The sequence below is a fragment of the Numenius arquata genome, chromosome 6 (genome assembly GCF_964106895.1).
Source record: "Numenius arquata chromosome 6, bNumArq3.hap1.1, whole genome shotgun sequence".
In the NCBI taxonomy this organism is placed as follows: Eukaryota; Metazoa; Chordata; class Aves; order Charadriiformes; family Scolopacidae; genus Numenius; species Numenius arquata.
This window is the reverse complement of record NC_133581.1, coordinates 67123303-67150918: the sequence shown is the minus strand read 5'-3', so window position 1 is coordinate 67150918 and position 27616 is coordinate 67123303. Positions and strand designations below refer to the sequence as shown.

The window sequence follows — 27616 nt, the reverse complement described above, 5'->3', positions numbered from 1 at the left end:
TGGGAGGTGTCCCTGCCCAGGGCAGGGGGTTGGAACTCGATGATCTTTAAGGTCCCTTCCTACTCTAACCATTCTATAGGTCTATGATTCTATGAAAACAAGCGTGGGTGCTGGGATCTTGGAGCACGTTGGAGATGTCTATGCCCAACCTGTTCCATCACAAGCCAAGGATGAATGAGTGGCTGTGCAGGCTGAGATGAAGGGGTGTGAGCCCAGAGGGCAGAAGCAAGGTCAGCTCAGCCTAGTTTCATGTGCTCTGATTATAACCAGGCTCTGGAAAGCACATGGAAGAGGCAAGGAGCAGACCCTGCGAGGGGTCAAGCCACCACACCAGCAGGTCTGTGACTACCAGCACAAGCCAGGCCATCAACTCCCAGGGTCTCCTCCCAGGAGACTGCACAGCAAACAGCAGATTTCTGTCCAGCCTGTCGGATCCAAGCCATACAATTTAAAAACAAGCATAACTCAGCATGATAAAAATAATGAGTAAACATTTTAGGACAAGAGGAAATGGCCTTCAGTTGCGCCAGGGGAGGTTTAGGATGGACACTAGGAAAAAATTCTATACCAAAAGGGTTATCAAGCATTGGAAGTGGTGGAGTCACCATCCCTGGAGGTCTTTAAAAGCCGCGCGGACGTGGTGCTGAGGGACATGGGTTAGTGGTGGGTTTTGTGAGTGTTGGGTTGATGGTTGGACTCGATGATCTGAAAGGTCCCTTCCAACCCAGACAATTCTGTCTTTCTCTATTTATTTTGCACATCTCCATGCTATAATCAGGGCTTCTCCAAATGACCACAATGGAAAGAAGGACACTTTTTTTTTTAATTTTTACTTACAAAAATGTCCAGCAATTCGTATCTGATCATCCGCACCATGTCCTGCGCGCTCTGTTTGGACAAAGCGATGCCTTCCACGCTCCGACCTCCACTCCTGGCGAGGAGGAGGGCTGGGGGGGACACGGCATATTTACGGGATCTGAAAAAGAGGAATGGAAACAAGATCTGGCTGGAGGATTTGGCACACACCAAATCTTGGAGGACGCAGAGCTGGCATCCTCATGGTGGGAATGAGGATGCTGAGAGAGCTGGGGTTGTTCAGCCTGGAGAAGAGAAGACTCTGGGGAGACCTCATAGCAGCCTTCCAATATCTGAAGAGAGCCTACAGGAGAGCCGGAGAGGGACTCTTTGTCAGGAGATGTAGTGACAGGACAAGGGGTAATGGTTTTAAATTGGAAGAGGGGAAATTTAGATTAGATATTAGGAGGAAATTCTTTCCTGTGAGGGCGGTGAAGCACTGGAACAGGTTGCCCAGGGAAGCTGTGGCTGCCCCATCCCTGGAAGTATTTAAGGCCAGGCTGGATGGGGCTTTGAGCAACCTGCTCTAGTGGAGGTGTCCCTGCCCAGGGCAGGGGGGTTGGAACTCGATGATCTTTAAGGTCCCTTCCAACTCTAACCATTCTATGATTCTATGATTCTATGTAGGGGAGGGAAAGAGTGATGTTAGAGGCATATGGACATCTGTGGGAGGAAAAGGGTCCTGAGCTGCCTGCCCTGCCCATGGTGTTCCCCATCTCTCCAGCCCCTGCACAGTCCTGATTTAAGACAACGGGGAGAGATGGGGCTGACGTGTTCCCTCGTCCTCTTCTGAAACAAGTACTTACCCAGCTCGCACCCGACACTAAATATACACACACAAACAGCACTTTCTTCTGCAAAAAGCCATCAGCAGCTAAAGAGAGAAAACCCCAAACCACCATCTAAACTATTTGCTGGCATTTCTCCTTCATTTTCACACCTATGGTCAGACGGTGAAAACACCCACCCAGTGCTTTACCCCAGACCAAGGCGAACAGAAGGTCTTCGACTCCATCCGAGCGACACCGACCTAGACAAAATGAGCTCCGGGAGATCTGATTTTTGGCTCAGCGAACAAGGACAGTTTTGCTGAAGTCCAGCCCCGCATTAGAGCAACACACACAACCTGCAGACTTGGTGGAGAAGCCAGCTCATCCTTTGTTCCCCAGCGCTCTTCTGGTTGAGAGGGTTCAAGGGTACTTAAGGAAAAGCTGAGAAGGCGGAAAGAGCAAAAATAGGAGAAGTCTGGGCAATGAAAGGGCAGGGGGTACACCAAGAGGGGAGAGTAATTTTCTGGAAGTTTGAGGAACTTCAGTCCCGAAGGCTCCAGATGTCAGGGCCCAGAGGAAGGGCGCGACGGAGGAAGTCAGCTGCCTCAACAGTTTTTCTGGGGGAATCTGTAGTTTGTTTTTCAAAGGCTGCTGGCAATTTGTCAAAGGCTGTGACACCAGAATTTCTGGGGAAACCGAGTGAGGCGTAAGGACATTTTGGGGTGAGGAGGTGGAAAGCCTTTGATTTCCTTTTCCAAAGTAATCTGGTCCATCTCCTTTTTTTCCCATATGAGAAAGATACAACTCAGCCAAGTGCAGAACAAACTACTTATTTTTAATGAAAGGCAGCTCATAGAAAAATCACGTTACAACCTACTGCGCTTCCCTCCGTGGTTTGCTCAGGCAGGTTCAGTTTGGGCACTTATTTCAGCAGTTCTGAATGGGATTGGAGATTTGTTCAAATTTGCTTTAAAAATCTCGGTGTTTGGTGTTTTAGGTCACCAATGACAAAGCAAGTGGAGGGAACAGCAGACAATGCATTTCCATCACGTTCAGCTCATACGTAGGCCTTTCACTTCCTCCATCACGGCATTATCTGTCTGGAAATAAAACACTCACAGCAAATTCCTAAGGGACACCCAGATCTGTACTGATGTCTTGATCAAGAGCAGACGTAATGAATGATCTTGGGCTATCCTGAGGCCTTCAAAAGCTGTGAATCCTGTTGCTAAGCTGTTGTTGGATTTATCTAAGCCATTTCAGTTTCATTTTGCAGTATACTCTGTGGGGTTTTTTTTTTAATTTATCTTTGTAAATCCAGCCCTGAGCTAAGCTTTCCCCTGTCTGCCCAGGCTCCTGAGCTCCACCACTCAACCCTCTGGTCTATTAGGAAGGTCCTCTCTGTTGTTTATCAATCTAACCTGTATTCGCAATCAATGAAGAATGGTTAAACCCTAGAAAATTTTTAAATTCGGGCATTTTGAACTTCTCAAACTTCCCCAGGTCTTAAAGAGACATTCTGGCTTGATGACTTTTCAGAGGAGGTAAGGACTCTTGCTCCCTATGTCCAAATCCATCCATCATCCTTTGATGAGGAAGTTTCTTAACTACTGCCAAATTCCTCATCTAATAGCTAGAATCTGCCCTGAAATCACTTCTCATCTTACTGGTACCGAGGGGTTGTATTGTTGCTTACAACAGCTCTCTCAGGGGCATTCGATGGGTAATGTGAGACCTGCATTTAAATGAAAAACATCTGCAAACAAATACTTGGCAGGAATCTATGACATCTCAGTATTTGAGATATAAATAATGACTTCATTCAAAGCATTTCTTCCTTAAGGCTTTTTTTTTTTTACCCCCCCGCCCATTAGTTACCAAGTGGGCAGGTGCTTGCTGAGCAAACAGTTTTGCTAACAACATTGTGTATTTTGTATACCTTTTTCCGTGGAGAGAGGGGACTCAGCTTTCCGTGACCTGAGAGCCACAAACGTTTCCTCCTTGAGCGTTTAGCAGAAGAATAGCTTTGCTTTTCTTAAGAAGGGAAGTCAGCCCGGCTCTTGCATAAGGAGTTCCTGTAAGTGTTTACTTTCTACTTATAGCTGAGAAGATGACCATCTACAGTAGCTTCACCCACAAATCACAGCCAAAATCCAAACTTGGCAGAAGGAATATCTATATAAACTGTATCAGCGACTCCAGCTAAACAGGAGCGCGCTGCGGAGCGTGGCTGGAGCAGGAGGACAGAGGTGTATTCTCGCATCTGTCATCGCTGAGACAACGCAGGCTAATGCCGTTGGTATCTTGTTTTGTAAGATCACCCTGCCTTCCTTTGCTTTTTTCTTTTCCTTCTATCAGCTGGGCTGAGATAGATCCTCAGGGGGAGAGAAGTCTTTCGGCATCAGTTTTTTCACCCTAATGCTGCTGGTTGTGACTCCTGAACCTGCCATCGCCCACTGGTCACAGAATCACACAATGACATGGGGTTGGAAGGGACCTCTGGAGATCATCTAGTCCAACCCCCTGCCAGAGCAGGTTCACCCAGAGCAGGTTGCACAGGAACGTGTCCAGGCGGATTTTGAATGTCTCTAGAGACAGAGACTCCACCACCTCTCTGGGCAGCCTCTTCCAGGGCTCTGCCACCCTCACAGGAAAGAAGTTCCTCCTCATGTTGAGATGGAACTTCTTATGTTCAAGTTTGTGCCCGTTACCTCTTGTCCTGTCCCTGGGCACCACTGAAAAAAGACTGGCCCCATCCTCCTGACACCCACCCTTTAAGTATTTATAGGTGTTGATCAGATCCCCCCTCAGCCTTCTCTTCTCCAGACTAAAAAGACCCAAGTCCCTCAGCCTTTCCTCATGAGAGAGATGCTCCAGGCCCCTCATCATCTTTGTAGCCCTCTGCTGTCCCCTCTCCAGCAGTTCCCTGTCCTTCTTGAACTGGGGAACCCAGAACTGGACACAGTGCTCCAGATGGGGCCTCCCCAGGGCAGAGCAGAGGGGGAGGATGACCTCCCTCCACCTGCTGGTCACACTCTTCCTAATGCACCCCAGGATGTCATTGGCCTTCTTGGCCACAAGGGCACATACTGGTCTCCCACCCCAGCACTGTTTCGCTTCTAAGACCCAACCACGGCCGGTGCTCTGAGCACAGTTTGGTTAATGGGGATGCACCAAGATATTTACATTTTTATTCTCCCTGCACACCACAAAAAAGCCCACGTCTCATCAGACATGCTAGAGATGCAGCGCACCTGTAAGGAGCTAATGAGAAGAATCCACTCCTGCATTACTGGCTGTTAAACCCACATCTGGAAAACAGGCCAAGGACCTTCTGGGACTTTTTTAACTCTGCCTTGAGAGCTAATTCCTGATGGAAATGAAATGCCAGGGACAAGCTGAAGATTCCCCTTGGATCTAGCTGCATTTATAGGCACTGAAGCATCTCTCACAGTCCAGTCCAAAGCACTTTGCCCCTTGCTGGTGTGAGTCTTAATGACACAATTAAGTGCATGGACCGATAAATGCTCAGATCCCATTAGCACCAATTTGGCTTGAAGTTTGGGCCACAATCGAAGCTCTTATGCAATCAGGAACTGACCAAGAAAGCCCTGACTTTGCTAAATGCTCAGCATGGCCAGTGACGCTCTAGGAATTGGCTTTCACTAAATTAATAAGTGAGAATTCTCACCAAAGAAAAAAGAGAAACAACTTACAAAGCCAATCCATCATCTTCCAAATACATCCCCATCGTTACATGGCCGCTTAAGATGTTTCCTGCCTCTTCGAAAGCTTCCCTGGCTGTAAAAAAAAAAAAAAAAAAAAGAAAAAAGACAAAGACACAAAAATAAACAATAGAAAGAGAAATGTCAGCTTCCTCCTGCAAACCAAATCACCGTCTACATGTGTAACACCCTCCCACAGCAAACTGTCAGTCGGGAAGAGCACTAGGATTAGAGGCTCATGAGGAATGGATGCGCCTGGTGGCCGCGGGCTCCAGGAGGAGGAGTTGGCAGCGGCCGAAAGGATCAGCAGGAAAGTTCCTATTATGAGAACAGCGTTTGCTCCTCAGCCGCCAGCCACTGAGCTTCCAGGATCTGCATGACAAGAGGCCACTGATGGAAAATGAAATGTCTTTAGGGACTTAAAGTCCATAAGTGTTCTTAGAAACAGGAGACCGATTATTTTAAGTCGAAACAGCTATGTTATAAACCCCGGTGAGTTCTTGGAAACGACTGACGACGACTTAACTGGAGCAGTGCTAAGTGCCCAGCAGATAAACCAACCTCTCCCACGGGTGTCTTTTGGTTTTATCCAGTTCCTCAGGGCAGGCAGGGTCTGTTCCAGGCATCCGGCTAGGACAGGGAAGGTCCAAAAGATAAATGCCTGGCAGACACAGTGTTCTCCACCGCTTTGGGTGGCTGCAAGGAGAGCGCAGGGCCACCACCGCCACAGCCCAGGGCTGCTAGGGTCCACCACTCGCCATACTCAGACGGCGAGGATGATGAGGAAAGGACTGGTTTTGGGGGGCTCTTTTGATCCATCGCAGCTGAGTCTCTCCATGCTGGGAGGCTGAGAGCAGAGCCCCCAAACGAAGGTGACTCCAGAGCCCCTGTTTTAAGAAGGTGGATCCGTGGGAGAGGCATGCTTTGTGAGAACTTGCAAACCATAGTGTGTGAGAGTGCAAAATACAGTTATGGATCAGGGATCAAACTCGCTGCTGCCAAAGGCAGGGTGGAACGGGGGCAGATTTCAACACCACCACCCTTCCCCCTTTGGATTGAGCAACTGAAAGCAACAAAAAAGGCTCTTCCGACTTAAGGAGAGTGAGAAATCACTCTTTTTGGAGAAGGCAGGTTTTCCCAAGAGTGAGGGTCACATCTCAGATACATCCATGATGCACGTCGCTTTATAACTTAAATAGGATCTCATTCAGACACTATTTAGTGTTCCTCGTAATGTTCGCCGTCATATCACAACTGGCCAGCCCAAGCTCTTGGGACCAGTGACTCAGACCTCAACAGCCTGGCGCTGGGTCACAACTGGTCACTTTTTGGTTCTTTGCCTCCTGCTTTCAAGCTACGCTCAAAGCCATATTTTCCATTGTCTTCCCTGTGGAACCACAGGGACCACAGACTTTCCTTTATACTATTCCAAATTGAAGCTTAGATCCTTAAAGGATGGGCTCATTGAGGGTTCAGACATTGTAGGAAACAAGACACATACAACAAAGCTGGTGACACAGCTTGGCTGGTTCATCTTGTGATACAGAGAAACCACCGTTGGATGGTTTTGACGTTGGTTTCCGGCTCTTTTATCTTTGGTCACTTGATTTTATCGGCGTCGAGAGAAAAGCAACCCATAGGACCAGCCAATAAAGATGAACAAGAACTTCACCAACAAACCCCTTGTGAAATTGTCCATGTCCCAGCTACTGGAGACGAAGCCGTGGGGCTTTCATAAGGCACCGAAGGACACAGCCTGACATGGACAGAGCAGGCTCACATCCAAACTTCCTCAGGAGAGCATTCCTACAGGCATTTAACTTTAAACACCCACTTGAGATGTAAGCCCGTGCTGAAGCGCTGCCCTGCAGCGTCCCTGGCTGCAGGAATTCTCTCCTAAACCAGGATAACCTTCAGCAGAGGCCAGGCTTTCTCCTTTCATCTGGGTGATTCCCGGCAAGATCTTCCCTCCCTATCACACTTCCAGATTCTTCCAGTATTTTGGGAACTGTGTCAGACCCACAGCCACGCACCAGCCCTCATTTCTCAACAGCCGCAGCCTCTTAGCTCTGTCCCTCCAAATTCACACAGCTCCTACTATAGACAGGAGGCATTTTTAAAGAAGCTATTTAAACATTTCCTAGAAAATTAGTCCCCCCACCCCGGGGACCGCTGCTTTAATTCCCCACGGGGCCCCATCATGCACTGCAGCACGTGCCTCCAGCCCAGTGAATCGCACAAGCCCAGTGGATTTGGGAACGAGGAGGAATAAAACTGCCAGGTGAGGAAAGGTTTTCGGAGGCAGGATCTGAGCATCACCCCTCATCCCTCCAGCAGAAGGCATCTCATGAAACCATCACTCTCCAGCAGCACCTTCACACGCCTTCTCCACTCGATTCACACCGACGCTGGCAAGCCCTACGATGGTACCAGAGCTTTGTGGACCACAGGCGTATTTTTAAACATTTAAAAGGTTTAGGAGAGAGTCTTACTCTGTTTCCAGTTTCTGCAGAGCAAACAAATTTCTCTCCTATCAGTTCTCCAGGTTTCCAGAAAAACGCTTATTCATTGTCTTAGTAATACCATTCATTTCTTTGGAATGTATTTTAATAATGAATTTTCCAACAAGTCTCTTTTAGCCCAGACCCACTGAAGGGCTTCTTAACATAGTTCTGATTGGGAAAAAAAAAAATCCAGGGCTTTATTTAACTGGACATCTCGTTGCTCTGTTTCATTTAATCAGAAATGGCAATGGCACGGTGTGTTGGTGGTTCAGGTTGGAGCAGGAATTCTTGCCATGAGAAAACCTTTTGGAAATTCCAGATAAATCCGCAGGCTGATAAGAGCAGTGATGTGGTTTCCCAGACTCTGGCCTGGCTTTGGTGCCAGAACAGCTGGCTCCAGTTTTCTGCTCCCTCAGGTTGTTCTGCCTGATGCTCCAACAGCTCCTTTCAGCTTCCGGGCGGTGAAAGCATCCCGTATTTCATCTCTCTTGGCATCTGCGGCTGCGTTTTCCCAGACTGCGGGTGCCGTTCCAGATCGCAGACTGACTCTGCCCCGAGGGAAGAGGCAACCTCCACGTGGAGCCGTCTGGAAACCTCCAAGACTCTTGATTGCATGGAAGGAAATGAACTTCTATATGGGAAAGAATCTGAGCTCAGATGTCCAGCAGGTTCCTTCCGTGAACCCCTCTCACTGTCCCCCATGCTGTCCACAGTCCTATCAAGGGGCTAATCCAGGCTCCGCTAGTGCAGAGAGGAAAATACATGGAATAAAGGAGAGATTTTGGAGCTCAGCTGATGAAAACCAGGCAGAAATGGGCTAAAGGGTTTTTTTTTTGTGGTTGTTTTTTTGTTGTTGTTGTTGTTGTTGTCTTTTTAAATAAAATAAAAATAACACTTTCTGCTATATTTAACAGCCAGACCCTCCAGAAGAAGGGCAGGAGTCTTTGCTGTCAGCTGGCTCAGCGAACACAGCCCAAGTGTTTTCTGGTTGGCTCCAGCCGTTTTATTTTGTTCTTGCCTCTGAGCACAGTGGATTCCCCCTGGACCTCCTCATGTGAGAAAGGAGCTTGGTTTGCATTTAACCTCAGTTTGCAGGCACGAGGGAGCTTCAAAATGAAAAACAGCCTGAAATTTTGATCTTAAGGGAGATCAGAAAATTCTCCTTTTTTTTTTTTTTTTTTTTTTTTTTTAAAATTCCCAGGGGTAGCTGGCAACTGATCGACCGTGGGGTTGAAAGGTCCTACGCTCACCACTGTGGATCTGACTGAAACATGACATGACGTTCCCTTTCCAGAGTGATTTCACTCCCTCACCCATGTTAATGTGTGTGACTGTCACGTGAAAAATCATGGCATCTCTCGGGTCCATTTTCCCATCTTTCAGACAGGCTGTGGAAACCCAGTGGCTCCTGGACCACAGCTATGGCACGCAAGGAATGATAGCGGAGCAGCATCTGGGTGACTAACATCACCCTAGGCAGCCACTGGCCAAGATTACAAAGTCAGACAAATTCAAACAAGTTTCATTCATTTGGATGTAAGAAATTTGTATTTTATCTTATTGCTGCTTTGCCTTTTTTATGAAAAAAAAAAAAAAAGGGTTTGGATTGTGCGTTGGTTGCAAGGATTGGGACGACCACGTTAGCAGGAGGAGGAGTCAGCAAGATAATTATCAATGCGATAGTGGAAAGGGCTCTCTTTAAGAAAGAACATGCTGTGACATGTTTGTTGTACATGGATTACAAGAAGGGGCTGATGGATCTGGGCTTGTGCAGCCAGAGGATAAGAGGAGATTTAATCATAGAGTGTCTGGGTTGGAAAGGACCTTTCAGATCATCAAGTCCAACCATCAACCCAACACTGACAAAACCACCACTAACCCATGTCCCTCAGCACCACGTCTGCCCGGCTTTTAAAGACCTCCAGGGATGGTGACTCCACCACTGTCCTGGGCAGCCTGTTCCAAGGCTTGACAACCCTTTCTGTCAAGAAATTTTTCCTAATATCCATCTGAAACCTCCCCTGGCGCAACTTGAGGCCATTTCCTCTTGTCCCATCGCCTGTCCCTTGGGAGAAGAGACTGACCCCCCCCGGCTACACCCTGCTCTCATGGAGTTGTAGAGAGCGAGAAGGTCTCCCCTCAGCCTCCTTTTCTCCAGGCTGAACACCCCCAGCTCCCTGGCAGCCTACAACTACTTTGAAGGGGACTCATAAAGAGGACAGAGGCAAAGTCCTCATGATAAGGAGCAGGACAACAAGCACAAGTTGTGGCTTGGTGAGTTCAGATTGGACATCTGCAAAAACGTCTTTCCAGAGATAGGTCATCCAGGGCACTACTCTTTTGTATGGTGCCAAGCATGATGTCTCAATCTCTGTTGGGCATGTCAGATGCTTCCACCACACTGGATGTAGTGAACATGCCTGGTGGCCGGATGTCCTCTGAGCCAGTACATGGACCTTAGGTCCCACATCTGGAATCACTTGCAGTTCTCTAATTGCAAAAATAGGAAGGGTGGTGCCAGGCAGGCTGTGATGTGAGCAAAGACGGTTGGTCACTCAGAGAAAATGAAATACAGAGGAATTTCTAGGCACCTGGAATCATCTCTCTTCCATGCACCATCCCTGGAAGTGTTCAAGGCCAGGCAGGATGGGGCTTTGAGTGACCTGCTCTAGTGGGAGGTGTCCCTGCCCAGGGCAGGGTGGTGGAACTGGATGATCTTTAAGGTCCCTTCCAATCCAAACCATTCCGGGATTCTAGGATCCTATGATCAGGAAAGAAACTGACTGTTTAATCCCCAAATACCACACTAACCTTCACTCGTGGCCGTGCTAAATACTCCTAGAACCGAAGTGTGGTGATAGGATGACAGCTCAGATGGAAACTCTCCTCTTAAATATCCTTCTGCTTCCTCAATCGTGGTCAGCTTCAGAGGGCAGGAAACTCGGCTCCTATGGAAAGGCAGAGACACACCATGGGCTGCCTTCTCCTTCACTTTTGGGATGAAGAGACAAAAGGGCAACCTCAATCCTTATCACAATAACAACGTCCCAACCCAGTATGACAACCATTATGCCTCATTAGAGAGAAAAACCAGTCGCCTGGGAAGGAAGGACAACGCCTAGTCACAGAAAGGCACTGGAGCTGGTTATGGGGAAGAGAGAACAGCCCTGAGCCAAACCGGTTGCTCCGAGTTCCTTGGGATCCCCATTAATAATAACAGCGAGAGGGACAGTGGCAACAGATGGATGCACTGCCCAAGAACAGATGTTCCCTGGCATTGAAAAGCACAAAAAGTTATTAAGCTGATTTCCAAACCAGGTCTACAATCAGATCTGACATTATTTTTTCCAAAAAGGATTTCCATTACAGAGGCCGTGAAGTATCCGGAGCATCATCGAGCAGATGTGCCAGACTAACTGTGCGGGGACTCATTAACTCACAGCATGATGAAGCTGGTCAGTTCTTCGGTCCCCCACATGCCATCGTACATCACCGATCTCTCTCCCTTCTGGTAAATCTTGATGGTAGGAAACTGAGTGACATTCTCCTTTGTGCAGACTCCGGGCCAGTCCCAGCAGTTTACCCGAGAGAGCAAAACCCCCTGAGTTCCTACAGTGGGAAACAAATACTTATAAATAATATGCAAAAAAAAACCATAAATAAAGAAATGATTGAAAAAGAGATATTTTTCTGAGCTTTTTTGGATATAATTGCATATATTTGTATTAATGCTGCCCGAATTCCTGCTTGCTTTGGCGTGCGTCCTACAGGGCTGGATCCTAACAGACAGCATGCACGCGGGGAGAGCCCAGGTGGGCTACCAGTGAGAAGTTGCTGGACCATTCCTGGAGACAAATGCTGCTTTGTGAGGGCAGGATGTCAAAATCCAGCCCCAAATACGCCATCCCGTTGAGTACAGGCTATCTCCCTCTTGAAATCATTCATGGATATGCCTTACACTTCTGAGCATAATATTTTCAGCCTGTGAATGTCTTAAGTACCAGGGCAGGTGTGGATTGATCCAAACAACAGACGATGGAGAGAATAAAATCAGGGAAATGGTGGGTTGCACTTCTCAGAAGGCGATTCCTGGAGGCATTCACATCTGGCTGGTTACTCAAAGGAACACCATGAAACCCCCAGGCAACTGTCCAGGAGCAGAAAAGGCAGTAAGGAAAGGTACTGGGAATACCTTAGGCCAAGACAAAGAAACGATGCAGGCCCTCACTTACAGGAAAGAGGGCAGATAAAGCTTGGCGTGGAAGAGGCTGACACATTCAAGGCTTTTTCATTTTTTAAGGTGTCCGGTATTGAAAAGTGGCTGTTCTACCTAAAACATGGAGCCCAACATACAAGGAGAAGTTAAAGATCACATAAACATGACAGATGTAATAGAGGTTGGCAATCTGATGGCATTTACTCTATTCCACCTATGCAAGCTGCTCATCTCCAAGCCACTAGCAGGTACCTTTGGGACCTTGAGAAGGAACCTGGGGTCTCACAGGTAAGGGAGAGGGAAAGGGAGCAGTCAGTCCAACTTTGATTCCTGGTACTAAAAAAGCTTTTTTACAGGTCCCACCAAAGCGATAAACTCAAGGGATTCATAAGCAGCGAAACGAATGAAGGTCGGTTCCCTGCCTGTTCTCCAGGAGCCCAAGACACAGCCCCTGCAGCTCCATCGTGTCCTTCTCAGCCTTCCTTTCATCTGCAGGTTGGGCGATGACCAGTACACGCTGCTGCTGGTCCATGCCTAAGCCCGTGCAGGTGAACCACCACCAGCTTCACTAGCCACAGCCCCTTGGTTGCCAGCCTCACCTGACCTGCCTCCTACCTACTTGCAGGCTTGACCAAGGACAGCAGGGCTGTGTACAGTCCTCGGGCCATACCTCCTCCATGCCCACTGCAGGAATGCCGTATCTCAGAAATCTTTGTGCCTTCCCTAAATTCGTTTGAAGAGGGTTCAAGAGTTCCATGGGAAAGGTGGGATGAAACCTAGAGGCAAGTACACACCATGGCAAAGTGTCCTCCAGAAACCAGGGTGAGGGCAGGTGATAAGGATTTCTCAAGAGTACGGCAGATCAAAACAGCCCAGCTTTCTTCTCTCTCTGTCCTGGGTTTGATTCTGATCACTGTTTTCATTAAAGGCCTGGCTGCTGGAATTAACCACACACATCCAATCTGCAGATGATCCCATGCCCGGAGGGGCAGAAAGCAATTTGAAGGGTAAAGCTTAACAGCAGTGGGATTCAGGACACACAGATACCATCAGCGCTGCAGAAGAGGGCAAAGCTCATTCTGGGATGAACTTTCAACAGCGTCTGCAAGACACGGGAGGAAAATGATGCTCCTCTGTCCTGGTGAGACCTCTGCAGAGCCCAACAAGTCAGGCTGGGAAACGTGTTGCCGTGGTTTGGGCCAGACTGGTTTTTTTTTTTTTGGAAAGTCTTAAGGAGATGAGAGAGAACCTGGAGAAGTTTGGAAGACGCCTCCTGAGGAAAAACCCAAAGAACTGTGTTTCTTTTGATTGGAAATTGCCTGGAAGAAAGAAACGGAAATAAAATCTAACAATATGTAAAGTCTGCTCTGGAGGCGACAGTGAGATCCAGCTGGGCAAGGACAAGCAACAAGCCATTCCCAGGTAGGGAGTTTTGACCAAAGATTAAAATAAGCAACTGAGAACCAAGCAGAAATCAGTCTTTTTGGCAGAGAAGCCGTGGAAGGGATTTTTTAATCACGTTAGAAACGTGCCTGCCAGGGATGGGCAAGCCATCTCCACAGGCAAGGGTGAAGGCAGAGGTGACCTTACCATGTGTTCCCATCCCCTATCCCTACGTCCTTGGCATCCCACTGGACCATTTTCTGCAAAACTCATTTTAGGTTCTGCTCCGCAGCTCACACGAGGAGTTTGCTGCCGTTCTCTGCCTTGTGTCAAACTCATGGACGGAAAAAGCCAGCGGCAGCACGGAGCTAAGGGTCTGCAATTCCACTCAAGACGGTCAGGAGCCGTCAAAACACTCCACGAGGGCCGAAATGGTTTGTGTCATTCTCCAGGCTCTGAAATAACATCTCCAAGTTGAACAGCCTGCCCCCGGATTTATTTCACACCCCTGGGCCAGTGTAGCTGGTTCTCATCATCTGTTACCACATAATCTTGTGTCTTGCCCAACTCTGAAAAATAATGACATGGAAATAGGGCTTTGATGTCTTCTTAAAATTGAGTTGCAAGGCTGCTCTAAGGTCCCTCAAATATGGTTTTGGTATTTGCATGTTACTTTGGGGGATTACGTACCAAAAGTGCTCCAAAGGAGCCCCATCTGGCCCGAGGAACATCCTGTACAGGATGATCTCTCTCCCATCCCAATCTGCACCACGTTATTAATTACTGACTGAGCGGAGGTTTCAGGAGTTAAGAAACTCAGCAAGGGCCTGTTCATCCCTGTGGTCACTGCTGAGCTGCTGGATGGGAAGAAAGGTGAAAGAGGAACACAAGATCCTACAGTTCTGCCCCTTGTATGTTCCCTCATCCTGGCCATAACTGAGAGTGCAGGGACCCCAAAACCTTTAGGTCTTCCAGCTCCCCTGGTAGCCCTGCCTGCAACTGAGGCTCCCTCAGCAGCAGAGACAAAGGATCTCCAGATCTCCAGGTCCACTGACGCAGCTGTTCCCCGACCTCCCTGAGGCCGCACCGGGGAAAGCAGACTGGAGTCATCCCACAGGTCACATCTGGCCTGGGAATTTTTGGTGGGGACCTCACTGATCACAGAGGTAAGGCCCTGTCCCCAATCAGTCCTTAATCTCCGTTGAGAATCTGCCTGCGGATGCTTCCATAGACTGAGATTGCTATCAAACGATACAAAAAACACATGGTGCAAGCTTGGCCGTGCAGAACCAGCCAAGGCTTGACCACCGGCTCAGGAAGAGGCAGGGTTTCATCCACTGACTCTCCCAGGTTGCTCCTCATAGCTGGTCTGACTGCTGGGGAGCCTAAAAGAAAGCCCAAACCATCAACCACCGTAACGTCTCTAACAACAACAACAACCCTTCCCCGAGCTTTCCTGTTTATTCCCGGGATTTCAGTCCAGATCAAAGCTGCTGGTGACTTTCCCTTCATGCAAACTATGAATGCAGAACCGCTTTTATCCAAACCACAGCACTGTCCGCAGCGTTCCCAGGAGGGTTTCTCGTAAGCAACTCCCACTGCAACTGCTTCCCAGAAAGCTGGCTGGGTCCTCTGCAGGCTCTACATCTCTCCCCACTGCTGAGAGCTCACCCTGAGTTCTGCTTGCACCCTGCAGGACTCGGTGCCCAGTCCCAGGGAAGTGCCATCAGTAGGAGAAACAAGCCTTGATGAAGAAGGAAAAACCAAGAGAAGGCACCAGCCACCTCCAGGGATGCCAGAACAGCTCTTGCCCACATCCACGGGACTTCCACACTGAGCTGCAATGAGTTGGGGATGAAGCCACCTGAGTGTCCCCTGCAGCCATGGGGGAGAAAGAGGCATCTCTGGAAGAGATTCAGCCCATGTGAGAATGATGGATGTGCAGAAGAACCCACCTCTCTCCACTAACTGTAGAGAGGGATGGGGCTGAAAACCTGAATGAAGCTGAATTGGGCTCAGGAACTGTTCAGACCCTCTTGAAGGATCATTCACTCCTGCTTTTACTACCAGACTGCCTGATGTGTGCTGTCTTTAAGTGTTACTGAGTCTTCACTGTCACGTGGTATTTATGGAGTTTTGTGGCCGTCTGCAAGAATTCCCATGTGATTAAGCCGGTCTCCAGCCCCTGAAGGCACCATCACTGTAAATTCTTCTTCTGACACCGTCCTGCCCTGGTGGATCTGGGCCTGCCCACACCTGTCTGTCACGCTTTCCACCAAAGCCAGGGCCAATTACTGCTCCTTTCCAGATCAAGTCCTTCCAAGAACAGGAGATGTGCAGCATGTAGTGCATCTCCTTGGTCTGTGCAGGACCTAGCACTGAGGGGCACAAACAGGACCCATTTCCATGATGCAGGCAGGCTACAGTCCCTCCTTGTTCCAAAGCCCACCCTGTGTCACCCACTGCCTCTGGTGCTCTGCCCTGGCCCTCCCCATGCACTTGGGCATTCATCACGCAATCACTGTGCCCACCACCATCATCATTACCACCATCACCATCATTCCTCATGCAATCACTGTGCCCACCACCATCACCATCATTCATCAAGCAATCACAGTGCCCACCAACATCACCATCATCATCTACATTATGCTGTCACTGTGCCCACCAACATCACCATCATCATCACCACCATACATTATGCTGTCACTGTGCCCACCAACACCACCATCGTCACCATCCATCGTGCTGTCACTGTGCCCACCTATATCACCACCATCATCACCACCACCATCCATCATACTGTCACTGTGCCCACCAACATCACCATTGTCACCATCCATCGTGCTGTCACTGTGCCCACCAATATCACCATCATCCATTACACTGTCACTGTGCCCACCAGCATCACCATCTCAGCTGCAAGGCAGTTTGGGCAGCTGGTGTGTACCAGTTTACACCAACAACATAAGGTGACTGCAGAAGGCTGCATTCCCAGTCCCGTGACTTTACAGAGGCACAAATGGACCACAAAGATCCCTAAATAAGAAACAAAGGACTCTTCCTAAGCAACCTGATGTGGGTATGCCTTCCTTAATGAGTTTGAGGGGGAAAAATGAGTATATTTTGGGTGAGGGAATGAGGTACCATCAATATCCTCCCAGTCTTCAGGACCAGGGTAGGTGAATGCCAGCTGTAAAGCACTCAGACCTGTGGCACCTTACCTTTCAGGTGATCAGCCACCTCGGTGTAGGACCGCAGCACTGCCAGGGACACTGCCTCCCCTGAAACACAGGAGAGACACAGCCCTGAGGTACATACAAGGTGACAGACCAGCCCCACCTCGCTCTCTGACAATGTCACGTTACGGTTTTCTGCATCCTAAGGTGCTTCAAGCTCTGAAAGGCTTGAAAGAAATAAGGAAAGTTGGTCTTCATGCTTCTGTGCCACAGGTGCTGCAACCAGGTTGTCTAGGCTGTGCCATGAGCCCACGCTACCGCAATTTCCCCTCTTGCCCTTACATTCAACCCCTGTAAACACGAAGGTTAAAAACCTACGAGCATCGATATCTTCTATACTGAGAGATACTGTCTCCAGGCTGAGAAGAACTGATCTAATCTGATTGGTAACTTTGGGTGGAGGCCCATGGAGCAGGATGTGGCATTTATTTATCATTAAAACCTGTCGATGGGATCATCATATTACAGCAAGCGCTGGTGAGCGGCGCAAGCTTGGAGAAGGGACAGGCAGGCCACGTTTCGTACTCACAGCTGGCATAAAACAGCACCACCGTCCGGGCAGCCTCCAGGAGGGCAGAGTGGAAGGTCTCCTCTGTCAGGACAAGGATCTGCTCCAGGGGCAGCTCTCGCTTCTTGTCCCTGGAAACTGCTTCCACCACTTGGTCGTCCTGAACGTCTGCAAGGGAGCCACAGCCGTGCATCAACACAGGGGCACAAAGGACACGGGGAAACTGCCCTGTGCCACCACATCAGTTTTGGGAAGCCAGGACCTCTCAGCAGAGACCTGGTGACTGTCAGCAGGGGGGGTAAGGAATTGCCTGACGTGGAGGAGTGGAGGCAAAAGCCCGGACACACTCACTGTCAGCCACACAAACTCATCAAAATGCACATATTCCGTCTCACACCAGTTGCACCCTCTGATTTGAACACATTTCTTCCAGCATGTTGGCTCCTCTAGAACCCTGCACCACTTTTTTTTTTTTTTTTGGAAAACAAACCCAATTCTCTATGGAAAACAAATGCATTTTCAAGGAAGCATTGCAGGGGCCAGTGTTCTCTCCCTGGAACAGCTCTTAGGAAAACACGTCTCAAGCCTTTTCAAAGGGTCTGATAATTCTGAGGGGCTTTTTCCGATGTGTGTTGGGTGCATTTTAAACCCTCCTGGCCCTGAAGCTGGATGATTCAAGCAGAAGCACCTCTGTCCCTCACACAGCACCTCTGCAACTGTTCCTCTAACAGCTGCTGATTTCCCTCCCTCGTGTTTCCCCTAAAAATCATGCCTGTCCGGCATGAAACTCCAGCGATTTGCAGAGAATAAAAGAGCCGCTTTGTGCCACTGTGATGTGACCGTGATGGTTTGCCTTGGATTTGCAAAAGTGCTCTCTAACGCTTTAACGTATGCCTGCATGTGCCCAGCAGATGCTGATGGCATGTCCCATCTGATGACAATCAGCTTTTCACCGTTTAGTTGCACACCTTGATTGTTATTCTCTTTTTCCTCCTCATCTTCCTCCTCCTCCTCCTCCTCCTCCTCATCCTCCTGGATTTGTCTGACCTTGCTCTTATCTTCCACCAGGGTTATAACTTCATCTGTGTCTTCCAAGACCAGGTATTTGACTGGCACTCCCTAAAGAGAACAGAATATATCAGTGGGAGCAAAACCCTCTGCCTTTTTCATCCACAAATCAAGGCTGATGGGGCACCATCACCCAACTCCTTATTTTTGGGGTATGTCAGCAGATTCCTAAAGCTGCCAAACAGGGGAGATTCTGGGGTGTGTTTCTTTGACCCAATTTCACCTGCGCTTGAGTTCTTCTCCCTCCAGACTGATTTTTCCTTGCCAGGAAGAAATTGTGGCTGTGTGGGATCCTGCGCCTGGAGTGGTGAAAGTGAACACCCGCTCCACCTCCCAGGATCTCATCATAGATCCACCACTGAAAGAAAAAGCCCAGTGGCCAGTAAATACATCCAGAGTGGGGAGGTACAGGGTCCACTTGGCCGTCCCCCCTCTAAAGGGGTCAGGCCGGGTGAGAGGAGCCCATCACAGCCTGGGAAACCAGCACAAAAAAAAAAATCCTTTATCTCATGGAGCTCAACAAAGATGAGTGCTCCCAAGCGTACGCGGGCTGCCAACCCATGGAAAGAAAAGAACAAAAACGTGTTTCCCAGAAATGAGACCTTGTCGGCTTAAAACCAGTTCTGGCAGCGTCTCAGCGAAAGGCACTTCAGAGAAGATGAATTTTATAATGAACTGAGAGAAATGACAAACTGCTGGCACCTCCCATTGGCTCGAAGAGGAGAAAGGCAACGTGCACGTCTCTCAGCAGGGCAGGGGGAAGCCCTCAGGGGACGCCCAGGCTCAGGTCTGATCCTGTATCTTCGCAATCACAAGTGTGACAGTTCAGGTAATCTAGGGCAAGGTGTGCTCCTTGGCATTCGTCAGCGCTGAATTCCATCTCGCCTCACAAGCTGGGTCAGGTCCCTCCAGAGTTTACCTCATCTTGATCAACCTCATTTAACTTACACCCTGCCATTTTCCCAGATCACTGCCAGAGGCATTGGGTTACATCAGTTCAGCACAGACCTTTGGTTGTTTTGGTCTGAGTTTCACACTCATTTCCTCTCCCATCTTTTGAACGCCTTTCTTTAGGGGGCAAGGGCCTTCAGAAGTCCAAATCTTTGGAGAATTTGTACTTGGACTACTGCCTTAGGTAGTTCACCACCTTGTGTTGCTTTAGGGTGTAATGGAGATGTCACTCTAGGTTTTGAAGCCAAAATAAACTCAATATTTTACCAGCAGGCACAATTACTCTGCAGTACTAAGCTCAGGCAGTTCCAAATACATCGTGCATCTAAGGAAAGACACTTCCCCTTGAGCTTCTGGGAAGGCTGTCAAATAACAACAGAGCCGAAAAACACCCCAACACCTCTGAAGATAACCATGCCCAGACAGGGAAATCAGAGTCGTACAATAAAGAAATCCAGCATCTAACCTCATCCGGTGTCTTCAGAGCGACGTTTGACCGGAGCAGAACGTTCAAATCGACGAGGTCCCTTCCAAAACACAAAGTGAACATCATCACGTTGTGCATGGTCACCCCCTGTATTCAGCCCACCTCTCTCAGCAGCACCTTGTCCTCACGGAGCTGTGCTTCAGGGCCCCTGAGAACTCACAGGAACCCAGAATAAATGTCAGTGGTGGAGAAATAGGCTTCAAGTGACCTCCTGGTGGGACTGCACTGCATAGTGTGTCAATTTTGCAAAGGGCTTGGATTCCCTTTCTGTGGTTTGGGTCTTTGCTCACGCACTGGTAGCCACATCCCAGTGCAGATGATCTGCTGGTGGACTTCAGCTCATAGAACCATAGAATGGTTTGGGTTGGAAGGGACCTTAAAGATCACCTTGTTCCAACCCCCTGCCATGGGCCAGGACACCTCCCACTAGACCAGGTTGCTCAAAGTCCCATCCAACTTAGCCTTGGTTGGATGAGTAAATGCATCCAAGAAGTGCCTCCATACAAGGAGGTACCACGGTGGCAGGAAGCTGGAAGAACCCACCCTTCCTCCATCTCCTCCCACCTGCACGGCTGCCAGCAGACATCCCCAGAGGCAACCATGCCTACCGGGGCTGCACACCTCCTTTGGCAGGACACCATGGAAGCATTTTCAAACAGTCTGGTGTATGCAGGCTGCTCCTGAGCCCATGGAGAGGGGTAAGTAACTGGTGGTCCCCACAGTCCACCTCCTTTACTGGATCTCCTTCTGCCCTTAATTCAAGGGCAAAAGACAAGCCTTCCATCTGCACTAAGGTTCCTTTCCAAAATCTCTTAGTCTGACTGTTTTTCCACTTCTAAGTCAGCAAGAGGCTCACACATTTCTACGCTTACAGCCAATCTGAAACCAAACTAATCTGATTCTGGACAAGTTCTTAAATGTGACATCCTCTAACAGGATATAGCCTAGTTTTACTGCCTCTCATACAAATCTGAATAAGCCTGTTGACCATCATCCTGGCTGTGGGTTAACTGAGCTCAGAAACACCACAAAAAGCAAGGAGAACCCCAAAACACTTGAAGCAAATACCTGGACAAAAGGGCAACTCCTGCTTTCCCCAAGAGCTGCCAGGCCACAAACTCTGCTGTCCTCCTGTCAGCCTCGTAGGTGTCTTTCTGGCTGAGGATGAACACAAGTGGCAGCCCAAGCTGTAAGTGAACGGTGGAAACCTTCTCTGGGTCCTCAGCAACCTCTGTCTGGAGAAGGGACATGGTTATATTGCAGCACATCTCCACACCGTTGAAGGTGCTTCAGCTCTTCTGCACAGCCCAAGCCACCATGTGTCCCCCAGCCACAGAAATAAGGATACCCTTGAGAAAAAGCCTCCAACCCTGATTCTAAAATTTCCATGGAAGCAGAACCCACACAACCCTTGTTAAACTGTTCCAACTTGTCATGACCCTCCCTGTTAAAAACCTGGCCTTTATTATGCATGTTCTTTGTCACTTAGCAACTCCAGATGTCAAATCCCCATTAATTTTTGTTTACCTGGCACCCATTCCCCACAGCAGTTTGAAAACCCCAGCCGCAACATGCAAGAGCTGGCATCTTCTCCCTTCCTGCCTTGGACATGCTGCTTCATGACAGCACGGAGCTGCTTAATGAGGCACCTTCCCTCCATGGGCCTAACCCAGGAGGCACTTCCCAGCTCATCTATCCATCCTTTAGACTGGGCAGAGATGTCACCAGTGAGAACTGGAGGCCTGCTGAAGTTCACCGCCCAGTGGGGAGAGGAGATAGGATGGAGTCTCCTGTCCCTTGTGCTCACCAAGGCATGAATCACTGATATCCATCTCCCCAGGGTGCTGAGACTCCTGTGGGGAGCCTAAAGGAGCAGCTGAGGACTTCGGGTTTGTCTAGTTTGGAGAAAAGGAGGCTGAGGGATCACCTCTTTGCTCTCCACAGCTTTTGGAGGAGGGGACGTGGAGAGGGAGGAGCTGAGCTCTTTTCCCTGGGATCCAGTGACAGGACGTGGATGGTTCAAAACTGTGCCAGGAGCGGTTTAGACTGGACATTAGGAAGCATCTGTTTACTTAGAAGGTGGTCAAAGACTGGAACAGGCTTCCTAGGGAGGTGGTCGATGCCCCAAGCCCGTCAGTGTTTAAGGGGCATTTGGACTATGCCCTTAATTTGGACTATGCTTTAACTTTTGATCAGCCCAGAAGTGGCCAGGCAGTTGGACTAGATGATCGTTGTAGGTTCCTTCCAACTGAACTATGCTACGCAATGCCCAAACCACGACATGCCATGCTATTCTATACATCCCAGTGAAGTTCAAGGGGCATCTCCACCCTCTTCCCACTCGTGGTGCTTACAGACAACTGAAGGAGCACACACTGGTGCCAGGGCTCCCTGGAAAGGTCTAAGCAAGCTGAGCGGTGCAATGGACTGTCGCTCCTGTCCAGCCCCATGCCTCTTCCTTGCTTGGACCCAACCTGGGAGTTTTGCCATTAACTTCACGACGAAGGGGCAGATTGTCACGCTCAGCCTTGCCCTCTGCTCACACCTCCCTCATCCTCGCATCCCCCACAGCTGCCCTCGTGCCCACAGCTCAAGCGGCTCCTCTTCCCCCGTCATACCACCAGAGGAGCCCCCATGAGCTTGAGGTGCCTGTGGATGTTGAGCATCGTCAGAGCCTGCCCCATGGCCGTCCTCCTGCAGGGCTGGGCTAGGTCCGTGGCCCGCTGGCAGTGGCAGAACAGCAGCCGAGCAGATGACACATCAGGGTCCTCCTGGCTATGAGAGAGAAAACAAAACTCATGGTGAGTTAGGCATCCATCGTGGGGTTTTAATACGCCCTGACCGATGGCCATGTTTGCTGACATCTTTTACAGGACAGATGACCCTCAAATTTAGGGTTTGGGAGGCTTGTGGGATGTCTTCAAGAGCCCTACTAGTGACAGGTACAACTGTGTCCAGCTGCTTTTCAGAATTGTGCTGGACATCTAATAAAACCCTTGAATCACTGGGTGTAAATGACCTCAATCCCAGAATATTTGGCTGAAGAAGGACACAAATTAAGCTCTTCTTAGTGGGACCAGCCATGGCTCTCCAGTGGAGATCCTGCGAGGAGGACAGCTGAAGTAGAGCTTTGCTCATGTCTTTTACCTCACTGATGACATCTTACAGACTGTTTAAGGAATATTCCACCTTTTGAACAGCATTGGTTTAGGCTGCACCGAAGGAAGCAGTGAGATGGAGTTCCCTGGATGGTTCCCTGGTTAGTGATTCCTGCTCTGGTGTTCCTGCTCCTGCTCTGGTCCCTGCTATGGTGTTAGCCTGCGGGTCAGCTTTGGGAGGTCACATTTCTTTCCTTACCCACCCATTCCCCACATCTAAAATAGGGATCACCTTCTTTGTAAAGGGTTTTAAGAGGAAGAGCAGGGTGTAGGATTAAGACCTCAAAGCCTGCCGCCCTGGTTGGCTGAAAGCTATTCATGTTGGTGAAGCTACCACCATTTCATCAGCTAAGGAGATGGCCTGCTGGTGTCCTCTTTGCTTTAAGCAGAATGAAGCCAATTCCTGTCCAAATGACAACCGTGCCATCTAGTGGCAGCCACAAAATGTTGTCCCTTATCACAGTTCCTGCAAGGATGGGATGGCATCTCGGGGAAGGACAGCTTTGGTCCTTGCCCTGATGTCAACTCAGAAAGTAGGCAGATGGTTGTATAGAGGCTCTGATGAAGAGGCGACATGCTATGTGGTATTCCCACCTTTCTCTCCCTCAGTTTCCTGAATGCAGTGGGTCACAGCAGCAGCAGGATCTGCCCTTCGAATGCAGCTCCCCCCGGCATGGGAAGGGGATGGCCCGAGCTCGCCAGCCCCAGTGAAGCCATGGGGTGGGAAGACCCAAATACAACACTCCTGGGAGCAGTGTCTTATGCCATGGGGTGGGAAGTCCCAAATCAAAGAATCATAGAATGGTTTGAGTTGGAAGGGACCTTAAAGATCACCGAGTCCCACCCCCTGCCCTGGGCAGGGACACCTCCCACCAGACCTGGTTGCTCAAAGCCCCATCCAGCCTGGCCTTGAACCCCTCCAGGGATGGGGCAGCCACAGCTTCTCTGGGCAACCTGGGCCAGGGTCTCACCACCCTCACAGCAAAGAATTTCTTCCCCAGATCTCATCTCAATCTCCCCTCTTTCAGTTTAAAACCCTTCCCCCTTGTCCTGTGGCTCCCCTCCCTGATCAAGAGTCCCTCTCCAGCTTTCCTGGAGCCCCTTTAGGGACTGGAAGGGGCTCTAAGGTCTCCCTGGAGCCTTCTCTTCTCCAGGCTGAACCCCCCCAACTCTCTCAGCCTGTCCAGGGAGCAGTGTCTCATGCAGCCGAACTGCAGAACTCACCGCTGCCAGAAACCGCTGAGATGAAAAGTAAAAATGTGTTTAAAAAATTCTGGTGGCTCTTAACACCATGACACAGGTTCAGCTCCCATCTCGGAGAGCCCCGAAACCTCTGAATGCCAGAAGATGGGATGCTGGAGGCAACACCCATCTGTACCCTCATACCCCTTGGTAACCACCTCTGGCCACTGCAGAGGCCAGATACAGAGCTCAGTGGCCTTTGAGCTGACCCACTATAGCAGTTGTTACTCTTCTCATCTGGCCAGACTTGCTCAGCAACGCACAAGGTTGAGTGTTTTAAGACTGTAACATCAGCTCTATCAGCCCCCCTGAAATCCCTTGGCTGAGGTTGGATCGGTCAACCACGGAAAGAAGACAGCAGGCTCGATGATCTCAAAGGTCCCTTCCAACCAAGAAGATTCTGTGGTTCTGTGATTCTCCTATAGAATCCCATTCAATGAACAGTCACACATGGCACGGCTATTCCAAGTCCAGGAACACAAGCAGCAGCTGGTTTTGGAAAAGCAAACCAGATCCAGCTGTCCACCCTCGGCATAACATCCCAATACCAGCCCAGATTTGACCTGGGAATCTGAGAAACCAGGAGTAGAGCAAACAGTGCAGGGGAAAAGCTCTACCTGGTGGGTGTTTGTGTGGCTTTGGACATACCCAGTGTCTTTCAGCAGCGTTGCCTCAGTGGTCAGAATGAACTGGTGGACGGTCCCATAGACAAAAGCCGCCTCCATTACGGCTCTGTGCTCTGGAAAGAGAAAGGCAAGACAAACTCATCCCAGCTCCCTCCAGATCTCCTTCTTCACCCTCCCCAGTTGTAAATATCAATGCCCAGGCTTTCAGAAGCCCTCAGGAAAAAGCCCCAGCTGTCTGATGACATACTATGGAGGTAACTGAGCAACTGGAGCTGAACCCCGTTCCTGATGCCCAGTAAACACTCGGGTGGTATAAGTGAACCCGTTCTACTGCATCACCAGAGGTGGTCTGTCCATGGGTTTGCTTATTTTTTTATTAAGACAGCAACCCCTGCCTTGCTTTCCCACTCAAGTCCATCTCTGAAAGTCTGTGTGCTCCCAGAAGAACTCTTCTGGTGCACCTCATCCCTTTGGAAACACAGCAAGAGAGACAGAGGTGGAGAACTTGTGGCCCTTTCAGGCTCTCTCGATCCTCCGTTTGCAGGACTTGGGGTCAGAAACCCACCTCCCTTCCACCTTAGTAAAAAAGGCTCCGGGGGGAGAGCAAAGATGCAAAGCTGAGGGTTAATACCTGCTGTCCCAGTAGCTGGCACATAAGCAAAGACCATGTTCGACCTCCCTTTCAGCGTGTTTTCAATGTTCTGAAGATCTGCCAGTGTTTCAACATATTTCACTTCATTAAAGAGTAGGGCACTGAGGAGTCAGAAAAAAACTCATTAGCAACTGTTTGCTTTTAAGAGCGAATTTGCAGCCACATAACTGTGACGGGAAAAACAAGGTAAAATTCCAGCTTCTTGCTGGCAGATTGAAGATCCACAGCCAAATGCAGCTGCCCAGATGTGTGCTGGCGAGTCATCTCAAGGACATAGATTTCACAGGGTCAAACCATCCCAAAGGGAGAAGCAGCCTCCTACGTGGCTGAGAGCGGCCTCTGCAGTACGTGGGGGGGGTTGAATTTCTGCAAAACTTTATATCAACAGGCGAAAATGGGAAGTAAATTATTTCACGGAGATGCACCTGGTCTGTACTTACAACAAAACGTTGGCAACAATGGAGTCCACGTCAAACAAGGCATCGGTGGGGAACTCTCGGATCAGCACGTTACCTCTGGGGAGGGAAGAAAGAGCATCACCAAAGAAACTATGGAAGACTAGCTACATGTACCTAATTCATAAAATCATAGAATGGTTCAGCTTAGAAGGGACCTTAAAGATCATCTCGTTCCAACCCCCTGCCATGGGCAGGGACACCTCCCACTAGACCAGGTTGCTCAAAGCCCCATCCAGCCTTCTGGAGACCAGGAGACCTTCTCGCTCTCTACAACTCCCTGAAAGGAGGGTGTAGCCAGGGGGGGTCCATCTCTTCTCCCAAGGAACAGGCGATAGGACAAGAGGGAACGGCCTCAAGTTGATCCAGGGGAGGTTTAGGATGGATATTAGCAAAAAACTTCTTCACTGAAAGGGTTGTCAAGCCTTGGAACAGGCTGCCCAGGGCAGTGGTGGAGTCACCATCCCTGGAGGTCTTTAAAAGCCAGGCAGACGTGGTGCTGAGGGACATGGGTTAGTGGTGGTTTTGTCAGTGTTGGGTTGACGGTTGGACTCAATGATCTTAAAAGTCCCTTCCAACCGAGATGATTCTATGATTCTATAACCTACAGAGAGACCAAGAGCTAAACCTTCACATCCAGGGCAGATGAGCCAACCAGGCCAACCAAAGCGTGTTTCTTTCAAGGACTAGACCCAAAATCTAGTGGTCTGAGTGTAACTCTGGACGACCTGGTGGTGAGAGGCCAGGACAGAAGAAGACTGATGGAGGGTTTCTCTGGTGGTTTCCTGCAGCAGCACAGCCCTCTGCTGCTCAAAGGAACATGGTGAGGGATAAGTGGTTTCACACCAAGGACAAAGCATCTACTTTGGTACTTTTCACTAAACTCCGTATGTCACTGCTGCCCTCGTGGCTCCTCTCCTCCTACGCTGCCATCTCTGATCCCTGACAGCCTTTCCTCCAAACATTTGCACTGGGAAGCAATCACAGTGTGGTGTCCAGAAAAATCCCGCTCACCTAAACAGGTAGGCCTTCCTTAACACATTTTCTTTCCCACAGTATCTTGAGACATCCTCCTTGGGACATTTAACCTAGATATGGAAAGCATGTAATTAGACATTCAGCTCCACAAATGACTACAAACATACAGCGCTACAGCTCTCTCCCTTTCAAGGGTGTAAATACAGCCTTTCCAAACCTGCTGGGAGAGAAACTACAACAAAATGGGAGTCCAGAGCTGGGGACTGGAGTTTGTACTTCAGTTTCCCAGTTCAGCCTGCCTTGAACTGGGTCAGATGGGATCAAGAGATCTTCTGATCTGCCCAGCATATTTACAGTGACAGACTGTTGCTTGCTCATTAAACTCAGACAGGGCAAGGGAATAAAATGGGATGCCCTGCTCAGCCAACATCTGCTTTTTTGTGGGGTCCCACAAGGTGGGTCGAGAGAAGCTCTGACCACCCCGCAGAAAGCCCTGCAGAAATACATAGCCTGTCCACTCCTTGTCCCCGTTTACCTTCACCACTGAAATGCCATAGTCCTGGAGGGCCTCCGCCGAGTTCTCAATCTGCTCCAAGAAGGGCTGGGCACCAGGAGAAGCTGAAACGTTAAAAAAAAAAAAAAGGTGGTTTCCATCTTTTCACCTTATGGATGAGGCAGATGAGAGCACCTTCAGGGCAAGCACTGCCTGGGACATCCTGAATCAGGGGAAACAGGGACCTGTGGTGTGCTGCTGGTGGAGGAGCCTGTGAGGATGTGGCTGTGGGAGACAGAAACCACG

The 27616-nt window shown here is 49.4% G+C and overlaps 1 protein-coding gene across 1 annotated transcript in view; it reads right to left on the bottom strand.

The window, feature by feature from the left end:
- Positions 1-27616, bottom strand: part of TXNDC16 (thioredoxin domain containing 16) — a 38012-nt gene that overhangs the window by 5154 nt on the left and 5242 nt on the right. The window contains exons 3-17 of the mRNA XM_074149310.1: positions 27353-27435; positions 26854-26927; positions 25825-25899; positions 25364-25485; positions 24755-24845; positions 22325-22481; positions 20775-20941; positions 19686-19746; positions 18169-18319; positions 17222-17368; positions 16678-16737; positions 11295-11463; positions 10666-10802; positions 5342-5426; positions 838-976 (exon numbers count right to left, since the gene is read on the bottom strand). Coding sequence (XP_074005411.1) covers positions 838-976; positions 5342-5426; positions 10666-10802; positions 11295-11463; positions 16678-16737; positions 17222-17368; positions 18169-18319; positions 19686-19746; positions 20775-20941; positions 22325-22481; positions 24755-24845; positions 25364-25485; positions 25825-25899; positions 26854-26927; positions 27353-27435 — 1718 coding nt within the window. The remainder of the gene's footprint in view (positions 1-837; positions 977-5341; positions 5427-10665; positions 10803-11294; positions 11464-16677; positions 16738-17221; positions 17369-18168; positions 18320-19685; positions 19747-20774; positions 20942-22324; positions 22482-24754; positions 24846-25363; positions 25486-25824; positions 25900-26853; positions 26928-27352; positions 27436-27616) is intronic.